The following is a 12,290-nucleotide window of genomic DNA, read 5'->3' on the forward strand; positions in this document are numbered from 1 at the left end:
CTCACTGTCTCCATCTGTTCCCGCTGCAACTTTCCGTATTCATTATTTAGATTGAATCACTGGTCAGGCACTTCACATGGCAGGCATTCAAGTTAGCATAGTGCTAAAATTGCCCGCTGCTGTATACACGTGTCCGGACTGCTCATGTGGATGAGATTGCTCACTATGTATAAATGTTAGCTTGCCCAATGCTCAACCATGTAGACCACCAGAAAGCTGCTTGTTTGGTGTGCTTCCTATATTGCTAATTACTTCAATATTGACAATAGACTTTTATGGCCAATAAACATTTGTAAAGGAGGTCTATGTGACTTGCCCTATATTCCAGGTCTTCTGAAGTCACAGGAAAGCTTTGAATGAAGAACACCATTACAGTTTGACTTTCTGTATTATCACACACAAAAGGTTATCTGCCTCTTCATAGCTGTCATTTGGCACAATTGAGTATGATTGGCTATTTAGTCAAGTATTTAATAGACATTTTAAAGAAAATAAAACTAATTTCTATAGTCTATTTGAATGTAAATTGTGGTAGGTTTCGGGTTGGGGTAGGTGTAGAGGTTAATAAAACACAATCTAAAAGGTGGAAAATTAAATTTATTGTTAGCTTCTGGTTTTTGCTGTATCCCTTCTAGCCACAATACGTCATGTTTATCTTCATGCTAGAGCATTTAAACAGTCCTCAAGTAACAAATATCTTCTTATTAGAGCTACGGAAATTATTAATTCAAGAGCAGTGAGTGATTTTCTGTTTTATTTCATTGTTTGAGTCATTTTAACAGCTTAGACAGCATATTACACTGCTGTCATCAGACATAACCGACTGTGTTTTTGTAGCTTATGTGTGTTTTTGACATAAACTTGTGAGTATTTGACAGTTTAAGTGCAATAAGACATGAAAGAGAACTTATTTTAGGACTTACATGTTGTGTGAGAGCTGCTTTCTGTGTGCCTTAGAATGTGTGGCTTAGAAAACCCTATATCATAAGTTTAAAATTAACACATGATTGCAGCACATTAGACATGATAATCAAAATCCAACAGATTTTTTTTGGCCAAGTAACTAGCTGTAAAGGCACAGCCCTATTTTGGAAAACAGGGCAGGAAACAGCAGGTCATTTGCATTTAAAGATACATGCACAAAAACAGCATACTTCTGCTTCCACTCAAAATGGGCATTTACAAAATGAAATGTATGGAGTATTTTCAGCTGATACCTCACAGACACATTCTGGGAAATATTGTGCAGACTTGTATTACTTGTATTATTTACTTGTAAAAAGGGTGCCCTTAATAAAAGGTGCCCTTTAAAGGCACAATGTGGAATTTTTTGCCGCTAGAAGGATGTACTAAAAATAAACAAAGACCAGGTAGCATAGTTTGATGATGAAAAAGCAACTGAGCTTTTATTATGCCACAGTCGGAAATCGAGGGGTTATGACATCATCAGCAGGCAACACAGTGACACTATGTCAAGCATTCCTCAAAACATTTGGGATTAATGCAAGTACACAAATCCACAAAATATATAACATTCTAGTGGTTTTTGGATATTTCAACTAAACAAATCTTACATATTGTGCCTTTAAAGTTAAAACTATTAGTGTTACAAACCAGCATGTTTATATTTCTTATAAAAATTGAAATAGTATGAAAATAAACACCGGTCTGCAATATAAAGCAGCAAGACCGTGTGTTTTTGCCACACACATTGAAGTTACAAATGGCTGCACCTGCTCTTACCTTAAAAATAAGGTGGATAATGTTCTCAAATGAATGGCATTTTGCGTGCATACACATTCAGCACATTTTGTAGACTGACTTACTGTAATCTTACTTTTGAGGTTACAAAAACATTTAAAATGCTTCTCAGAGGCCATTCCTTCATGGTAAACAAAACTTCTGGCTAGGCGAAAACAGAAACAACAGCAATAGACACAAAGAACAAACTAAAAATGGATGAGAAAAGGAAAGGACGTAGCATGTGGCTAAGAATGCTGACCCATACTTGGAATTTGTACTCTGTTTTTACCCATCCAAGTGCACACACACAGCAGTAAATATAGTGAACAAACACACACACACACAGAGCAGTGAGCAGCCATTTGTCGGTGCCTTGCATTGAAGGTGGAAGAGAACACTGAATATTCACCTACAGTCCCTACCGAGAATAGAACCAGCGACCTTTGAGTTTCAAGGCTGACTCTCTAACCGCCACGAATGAAGTAACTTGTCTTGAAGAAGAATAATGGTAGGCTATATAATCAGGGTGTATCTAAAGCTCTGCGGTAATTTACAATTAAGATAAGTAATTCCAGCTCAAAGTGACAGCTCCTGTGTTCATTAATTTGTTAAGGACCCACTGATTGCTCACTATCCATTTGAAATGCCACATTTGCACTTGAGGGTAAAATTGCACAACATTATTCTTCTACAAACTCTCAGAGTTGTAATTCAATTGGCCAATCTCCGTGAAAACATTAGAATGTAATCCACAAGCTTTCCTCATCATCTATCATATTCCAGCCTTTCATCCCCTCACGCAGTCGGTTGAATATTTATGAGTTTGCCGACGTCACCGGAGCGCTGAGCAGCGCGTGAAAAGCGGGATGTGAGGGAGGGAGCATGCGGGGAGCGCGATAGAAGAACGCTGCCATGCAAAGCGTCGCTTGACAGCGTCTTTTTCACTTCCACCTGCGTTCGTCTCTTACGGATTGTGGATTTCATCTAAAATCGCGTCCTACTTCGATGCATCTTTGCTTTAACAGATAGACGGAGTCCCGCGAAGGATGCTGCACACGGAGAATCGTTGTTTGACATGCACTGACATTTAAAATGAGCCTTCTGAACTGTGCACATCTCGTGCTCTTCGACTCCTGAGTGCACAGCGTGATTAAACGCGTGCTTTTAATCGGAGCGGAATATCCGTAGGCTACTCTGACACATTTCTAAACGTTTGTTATGGGGGTCAACACAGGAAACCGTGGCGGTGGGATTTGATTGCAACCTCTATTACGTGTGTTCGCTTATATATCGCATATGCATCATCGTTTATGCTCGCTGATCAGCTGTTAGGCTTGTGAAACTGCGGCGCGCGCGGTTTGTTGTGCGTGGTGCTGAAAGGACAGCTCCCTCACAGCCGATCATATGGATCAATATTAGGGGTCTGACAGTGTCGCTCGCGGGCTTTAATGGCTGTGGCACGCAAAATCAAAACATTGCTGACGGTCAACATTCTGGTGTTCGTCGGGATCATCTTGTTCTCCGTCTACTGCAGAATCCAGGACCGATCCGAAGAGCTCGTGCAGATCGGGAGGCTCTCGGATCAGAGACTGCGAGGCAGGAATGCCAAAGTTACGAACTCCATGGACAGACAATCCATTCTCAAAAGGCTCGAGCGACTAGAAGATGTGGTCTATAACCAGTTAAATGGTATGTAGGCTTTAATCATCTTTGACGTTCACATGCATTACATAATGCAAGACAGATCAGTGTTTTATGGGCATTTAGATATGATTTCATCTAGATTTACACTTTGGATTTTACTGGGATTGTCATCCTAATGCTTTAACACATGACAAGCAATAAACGTGAAGAAAAGCAAGATTAGGTGCGCATAATCCTAATCTGACCTATCATAATATATCAATCAAACGGATTTAATGTAATGATTGATAAACGTTATATGGTTCCATAACGTTATTGATTAAATATAAAGTGCTGTCAGAGAAATTAGAGAAAGGGCAGTATAATAGCAATGCCTGATTGTAACAGTAATGCATTTTTCCTGGGTCTCTAATTTGAAGATGTTGTTCTGAAAGTTTTGTTACATCATAAAAACAAAGTATGCATTGTCATGTCTTTCCACATGTGTATTAATTCTTGGAGTCATGTGAATTAATATCAAATTAATGTGCAATTCTGCATGCTTGTTTGAATCCTTATGAACTTATTTGAATGATGAATGATCATTTTTTATCTAGGCTGATTCTTTTTTTTTTTTACAAGCAAAACATAATGCAAGAAATTGCAACAGTGAATCATAATTAAAGTAAATAAATATTTCAATTGTTCTACATTCCCTATAATGTTGGAGAAACCTTAGGAAGAGCATGAATTTAGCATGAAAAAAGGAAATTTTACGTCTTGTCATTCAACAAATTGTCATATTTGTAGCTAATTTTATCAAGTTTTCGGCTGCCAATATTAATGTCAGCTTTGTTTAGTACGTTTTACCATTTTTAAATCCATTCCTTAAAATCCCAAAGATTTTACCTCAAAATAAGTGCAGAAAATAATCAGAAGCTTCTCTCCGGGCCTTTAAAAAAATTGTCCTATGTGATCTTGCTTCCCATGCACTCGTCCTTGCCTTAACCACATTTGTGCTCTCTCTCCTGAGTTCTTTTCTTAGAATATTAGAGCCCATTTCTTCAATAATTATGTTCCTGGATCATAGAACATTTTCATCATGTGAAGGTCATAGATCACGTGATGTGCTATCTTTCCTTTAAACGTCTGTTAGAAGATCTGTTTGCTTTTCTTAGTGCATCTGTTTGATCTGATTGTTATTCTGTAAGACCGGCACCATTTGTGTATGAAGGGGGTCACTCTGTCAGTTTGAATTATCCTTCTTGCATTTGGAAGAAAGCCAAGAGGCACTGCTTCACAAAAAGCTCTCTAATGTGCCCTACTGATTGAGAGGGCTTTCATTCTGCACAAGTGCCACCACATATTTCCCCCGGAGGCTTTTCCACTCTGTAGAATTCATCAGTCTGTCACAAATCTTCTTGATGTTGGGGCCGTTATACATTTTATTTTGAAACATATTTATCTGATGTGCATAAAACTTGTGCAATAGTACGTGGCATTTACCCATTGTATGTGGAATTGGTTTTCCCATGAGGTTTTCAAATTTCTGTTTTCATTTTTGCTTCCAATGGTGAATTGAGGTATTTTTCAATTTTTTTCAGTTGTTTATTGTCCTGAGAATGAGACCCAGCGGATTATGCCAAGGTCCAATTGCATTTCTAGGACACAGCAAGTTTTACAAGAAATCAGTAATTGTTTGGTTGTTGATGGTGCCCTCGTGCCTAGAAAGATCATAGCAAATATGCTGTGAATGTTTATTTGACCATTACTTTGATGAATAATTTCCCAGAGAACATATAAAACATTATCACACATAATGATTCTGTTTGGAGATGTACAGATGTGGCATCATTTCCCACCCCCAACATTCATTAAATGAGAATTGTAGCTCACAGCATGATCATGCACCAGTTTTTTATTTTCGAGGGGGCATGAGTTGTGGGCCTGGCAAAATTGCAGTTTAACTTGACAGCCAGTGATCACGTTGCATTGTATTGCATGCAGTATATACAAGAAGGTGTGACCGGACTGAATGGACAATATTTAGACATGAATGGATGATCTTTACCACATTGTTTTACACACAAAAAGTTTTTTTTTTCAACCTACAGTAATCAATAAAGTAAATAAATAAACAAACAATCTTTTTTATTTTTTTAAGCACATTCCACCCTAGGGCATGGGCATGATGTCTATGTATAAACGCAATAAAAAAAAATTAATCAGATTTTTTTTTTCTCAGTAGCATAAGTATTCTTATATAGTGTCTCGTTTACTGTGGATTTACAGACAAGTTCATGGCCAGTTTGAATATGTGATGAGTTTGAGTACAGTTGAAAATTTGTTGAAAATGTACTCACCCTCAGGCCATCCAAAATGTAGATGAGTTTGTTTCTTCACTGGAACAGATTTGAATAAATGTAGCTTTACATCACTTGCTTACCAGTGGATCATCTGCACTGAATGGGTGCCATCAGAAAGAGAGTCCTAACAGTTGATAAAAACATCACAATAATCCACACAACTCTTATCTGTGCCTATTTCTTAGCCGGAAGCAACAATTTGAAGTTAATAGTGTTTTGAAGGATTTGAGGATTAAGTTGTATTGTGACATTCTTCATTGTTTAATGAAAAGTGCTTGTTGATTGTTCTGTTGGATTGCTTCACCTAACTAAATCTGACCTTAAGGAATAGTTGTGTAGCTAAAGTGTGTGAGGGAAGTGGAAATGTCACTATAAAACCTGAGTAGTTAGGCAATTACTTAAATAATGCATGCAAAATTGGTTACCTTGAGTCAGAGGAGTCAAATTATTTCCAATGTACAAAGCTACACAGTATAGTAAACTACAACAGCATAGATTAAGGTAATCAGTGCAGGAAGTGTAATGCCATATACCATTTGGACAAACTAAACAAGTGCATTTAACAGTAAAAAACAAAGTGCAAAGAGCCATTCAGGGACAGACAGTGTGTCATCTCAGACACAGTTGTTTAGAAATGCTGCATTATTGTGAAAAAACCCCTTTATCTGAATGCTATTAAAAATGCAGATATGAGAATATGCAATTAGCCCCCTGATTAGGCAGCAGATCTACCGTGAGCATTACCTCTAAAGTGTGCTTAATTTCTACAGCTGTAGTTCGGTTTATCTCGGCAAACACAGATGCAATAGACCTCACAGATTCCTACCTTGGAAGTTAAGTAAACAGAGAAGACTATATAACCAATCAAAACTTTGGGTTAGGATACGATGTTTAAAATGTTTTTAAAAGAAGTCTCCTCTGCTCCCCAAGGCTGCATTTCTTTGATCAAAAATAAAATAAAAACAGTAATATTGTGAAACATTATTAACGTAAAAATGTTTTATTTTTATTTTAATACATTTTCCTTTAATACAGTTCCTCCAGTCTTCAGAGTCACAGCATTCTACAGAAATCATTGGAATAGTTGATTTGGTGCCCAATAAATATTTCTTATTATTAATGTTGAAAACAGTTGTGCTGCTTAATTTTGTGCAAACTTTTTCTTTTGAACTATCTATTTTTCAAACAGCATTTATTTGACAATATACGTATTTGTGTATTTTTGTAAATATGAATGTGACAATGCAAAAGCTGTTTCACTTTTGATCAGTTTAATGTATCCTCGCTGAATAAAGGTTTTTATTTATTTAAAAAATGACCCAAAATTGAATGGTTTCCAAACCTTTTGATGCCAAAAATTCCCAAATATGATAAATGCATAACTGTGACATTATGAAGACAGCACATTGTTTGCTTAATTACATAACTGAGTTTAAAAGAGTTTAATTTTTTTTTAAAATAGGTTTAAAAAATATGTTTAATTTACTCACTTGCATTTAAACATTGTATGGCTTTCATGATTGAAATTGTGCCATAAAGTTTTTTTTTTATAAACATCAATTGGGTCCAATATTGTTCCTAACATGTCTTATGTTCTTCATAAAACAGGAAATGACATGAAGTGAGTAAATTATGACATAATTGCCATTTTGGTTTAACTAAAAAAAAAAAAACCTTAGATGGATAGGCCGTTAGATGAAGCTTCAATGTAGTGTTCAAAGACACATTTAGGCAGTATATATGTGGTTTATCACACCACGCAGGAACCCCCTGTAGGGTTGAGGTTGTGTAGGTGCCTTGTTTGTCATGCATCTATAAAAAGTACAACCGCCCCGACATTGGTCTGATACAGTATGCTGGTGCTATAGATAATGTAATTTCTCTGGCTCTAGTCATTAAGAGGAATAAATGAGATTCAGTGGAAGAAATTACAATATCTATAATGGCTCCCAATGTATCACATAATTTGGTACTGTACTGAAATACATGAAAAAAATATTTTTCATAATTTGTATGTTCCAACTATATCTCTTACTTTATGGTTATAAATCTGGCTTCGAGTAGGTATTTCACTACCATTGATGCTTTATGGCCCAGTACATTTTAGTGTCTGATGCATTCACTGTGGACTCTAAGGGGACTGTCCAATCCTGTCATTCAGTCCCCTTAACCGCATTTTCCTCATGAATATTTATGCTGCACTAGCATCAGTTTTGACACGCATTTTTATATTCATTCAACCCCTAAATCACCTCAGAAAGGAGTATCTCTTACCCCACGATTCACAGAGGGTCAGTAAGAACATTTATTTTATTTTCAAATCATGTTACATAATTTAAAGCAATCCTGAGTGAAGTGAGGCAGAGCACTTTATGAGAAAGTAGGAGATAAACATGACTTGTAGGATCATGGCTAGATCAGGAACGGATGACTGATTGACCTTCACAAACACAGAGCGGATTAAACTGCATCAGTCGAGGCAGTGGCTGAAGGGGTCGTGACCTCTGTCGTTTGTTGATGTTTTTTATAGTACACTGTTCACCAGCAATGTGCATGGTTCATTTTTCTGATGTGTCCCAGTTCCCAGATTTAAACTTAAACTGCCGACTTAGTGTAGTCTTATGAGCTAAAAAACAGTGACCTCTAAGTTCCTCTGGGCTTGGATCTGTACTTTGGCTTTCAGGACGGTAATAGCTTATCATGAGTGAAGTATTCATGTTTCTGAACTGTCTAAGAACACATGCACGGAATGTGCTTGAAAAGAAAGTGAGCTATATGAATTGAAGCTGTCAGGAAATTCAAAGCTTTTGCCAAAAGTATTGTAACAGGATGTGTTCATAAGCCATTTCTCAAAGACAGACTGCCGAGCTGCCTGTTAAAATGATGAGTCTATTACTGTAAGAGAGAGAATGTCACAGAGAGAGAGTTACTCTATTCCTAATCAGGGATCATGAATTTTAGACACACAACCTTCACTTTTTCAGAAAAAAATTGTGTTGTATATTTTTAGCAGACAAAGTACAAATTTTGTGACCAAACTGTAAAAGTCAATTTTCTTTATTTTTTACTTTCATAATATGAGCAAATGTGTTTTTATTGACTGCATGAAGCAGAAAGGAAGGGAACAAAATTGCAACTCCAGTGCTGATGTATTATTATTATTGTTATTATTATTATTATTATTATTATTATTATAGAAAAATAAAATTGGGTCAGGGCTTTCTTTAATTAACATATGATGCATGAATTAATAAATGTTTTTTTATATTTCTAAGGGCAAACCAAATTATCATTTTTTTACTCCATTTTTTTTTTACACATAAGAAGGCTATACATTTTATATATGTCCTAAAATAAATAATTATACATTTTATTGTATTATTTTAAATTATTATTATTTTTTACTTTATTTTATTATACTATTGTATTTCTCTTATGCAGATGACCTTAAAGCTAACAGATATTTTAATATTATATCATGGGATCTTTAAGAGGTGTTCTTATTTTTAATTCAAGTGGACACTTTAAATTGTGATTGTGTGCAGATCTGTGACATCGTTAAACAATGATACTTGGTTGTTTTTGTTTTTTTATGAGTGAATTGCATTTCATAATTTGATGTACTGATGTCAATCTTCATGTGGAGCAGAAAATATGGAAGAGTGCTAATGGTTTAGAAGCAGTTGCTGATTAGTTTCTAGACTCCATGTTTATCTTATTTCTGGGGATTTGTTAACTAGAAGCTTCCAGATCACCAGTCTCTATTATGCTCTTTTCATTTGGAGGTTGAAATAATGGCAAGAGAACTGTAGATTTTCTTTTAAAGGTAAGAAAACAGAGTAATTGCTCGTCAACAGAGTCTGTTTCCTTTGGTCTTTGTAACTTAATTTCTTCAGATCACTGTAATCACTTCTGTCTCTTTACAGCCTTCAAAGTGTATTATTATCAGCATACACATGCATGCACACGCACATTTACATAGACAGAGATTAAGTAGTGACTTTGAGCTGAACAGAAGGGGGATAAATAATCTCCTTTACCAAATTTATTAGCAGCCACTAAAATAATCTGAGGAAGTCAGTTAGCTAGTTAGTTTGGAGGTTGAAAATCCCTAAATCTACTTACATATACTCTTAAAAATAAGGGGTGGAAAAGCTGCAGATTCATTTAGGTGCTTCTAAGGCATCAATGGTCCTACAGAAACGCAGAATTCTGAGTCGGAGGACTTGGACAGCTCCAACTAGAGTAACGCGTTATCTCCAAATTAAGGTAATTATGACATGACGTGAACCCCAATTAAACCCACCTGAACCAGAGTTTAGCTCCAGCTTGAATGCACTTGCAAGGAAGTTTGTAGTTGTGGTTTAATTTTGTAGTCTGCATCCTCTGGAGTTGTACCTCATCGAGGATGTCTCATTTCAGAAAAGAAACCAATATAAAATGTGCTGTTATTTCATTTGAGGCATAAATTACTGTAATTTAGTGTTCATTTTGTTAACGAAAACTATGATGAAAAATATATAGTGATGAGCTTTTTTTCCCTTGACTAAGATGGGAAAATGATGTGACGAAAATAAGGTCGATGGATGATAACTGTGACTTTATTAACATGCAATATCATTGACGATAAAAGACGAGACTAAAATGTATTTAAAAAAAAATTAAAACTTTATAAAAATCTCTTTTTATTTTCGTCAAAAAAAAAAGGAGACAAATATTATTGTGGATTGTTGTACTCACCTCTACTATGCCAGCTTTTTTGTGTCAGATATCAAGAATTCAAATCCCCAAATCAGAGCTTCTCTGTTTAAACGATTCATTTTCTGCCCAGTGTTTTTTTTTCTTTCTCGCTTTTCATTACGGAAGATGCGACAATGATCTGAAAACAAAGACAAACAAGTAAACTGAAGTCTGGCGAATCTGTGTTCTATCATGAGATCTAGACTACAGTATATTGTTTGCGATTGTGATTGCTGAATAAAAACACTTACTCCACCGCTGTTGTTTTAATAAAGAATCATTATCGCAATTTGTAATTATTGGAATTAGGCTTCTATTAGGAATTTCACTCTTGTAATATTTTAGTTTGATTTAACAGTTTTCATAATACATATAGAGAGAGTTTTAATATTAATTAAAAAATGCAACCTCCAAAGGACGCCGGCCTTTAAAATGAGACACAGCAACCACAAACTTCCATGCAAGCTGGTTGGAGTTAAACTCTGCAGGACTTCAAGAGCATGATTGGACATCTTTTGTTTAGAAACCCAGCCAAGTTGGTTTTCAGCTGGCTTAGTTGGCTGGCCAGCTCTTGACAAATGTCCAAAAACCCTCTAAACCAGCTTAGGCTGTCTTGTTTTTTTAGTTACATCATGAGATCGTTGGCGAAAATGTTATTTAATAACTTTTCTAACTTTATATTCATGAAAATGACATGATGTTGCCCCTCGATATTTTGTGTTGTATTAGCAGTATGCTGCATTAAGTCAGTGTGATATGCAGGTTCTCTCTGCCATAGACAGCTGGCTCTTAGGGATTAGTGTCAAAATGCCAGGCCGCTATGTAATAGAATTCTCTCCAAACAGCCAACAGAGGCAGCCTTCGAGACAATGGCAATAACAATGACACAAACCCTCAGACGCTTACAGAGAGACATTTCCATTTCAGCTCCAGCTTGCGAGAAAACCTCATGATCCAAAAACTCAGTCTCTAAGACAAGGCAACACTCTGGGAGGTCACCGCTGCAGCTGGGACGGAGCCAGTTGTGGTGCAAGTCTGGTTTCTAGGGTTGAGGGTGGAATTGGCTTTAATGTTGCACCAACTGCTGTTTGTAGAACCGACCGGTTTGAAGTTAACGACACAATTTCTACGTTTGGTTGCAAAGCATCGTTACCCAAGCCAAACTATCCAAGCAGACCTTCTCAAAAACATTCTGTAAGGATTCATATAGATTTTAATGATGTTTGTGAAAGTATAACCTCCCGATCAAAGAAGCTCTTTACATGGTGGACTGGATTTCAACTCTGTGGTCTTGAGAAACATGGACATTCGGAGTAATGATGAGAGGAATTCATAAAATATTATTAGAAAAATTGCATGTTTTAGTATAATTTTAAACTATTATTACTGTATCATAATAATATATTATAAATAATAACTCATTTTGAATATTTTTTAATAAAGAAATTTAAGTACTTAAACTTATTTGCTTGCCAAGAAAACATTTCTAATTTCCATCTAGTTTAAAAAAATAATAATAAAAAAAAAGTTATCTAATGTATTTGTAATAAAACAGCATTTTTGTAATATGTTATGTGACGAAAGTGACTTTTATTAGTTATGATTGCTACTAAAACTTTTCTGAATATTTCAGTTCACTGATCACATGTTATTTTATTTTTAATGCATTATTTTGGTTAGTTCTAAACTGCATTTACTGTATGTATTATATTGAGAATACATTTAATGCTTATTGCTTTTAAAATATCACAAACAAAAAAAAAGTGATATAAAATAAAAAAATAAAAATGATATGACTCAGATGTTATTATATAAATG

The 12,290-nt window shown here is 35.6% G+C and overlaps 1 protein-coding gene across 1 annotated transcript in view; it reads left to right on the plus strand.

The window, feature by feature from the left end:
- Positions 1–2,617: 2,617 nt before the first annotated feature.
- LOC132141607 (polypeptide N-acetylgalactosaminyltransferase 9-like) overlaps positions 2,618–12,290 on the plus strand; it is an 84,461-nt gene continuing 74,788 nt past the window's right edge. Inside the window, exon 1 of the mRNA XM_059551289.1 lies at positions 2,618–3,432. Within this exon, the coding sequence (XP_059407272.1) occupies positions 3,192–3,432 (241 nt within the window). The 5' untranslated portion in view covers positions 2,618–3,191. The remainder of the gene's footprint in view (positions 3,433–12,290) is intronic.

This window comes from Carassius carassius, chromosome 5, assembly GCF_963082965.1.
Source record: "Carassius carassius chromosome 5, fCarCar2.1, whole genome shotgun sequence".
Classification (NCBI taxonomy): domain Eukaryota; kingdom Metazoa; phylum Chordata; class Actinopteri; order Cypriniformes; family Cyprinidae; genus Carassius; species Carassius carassius.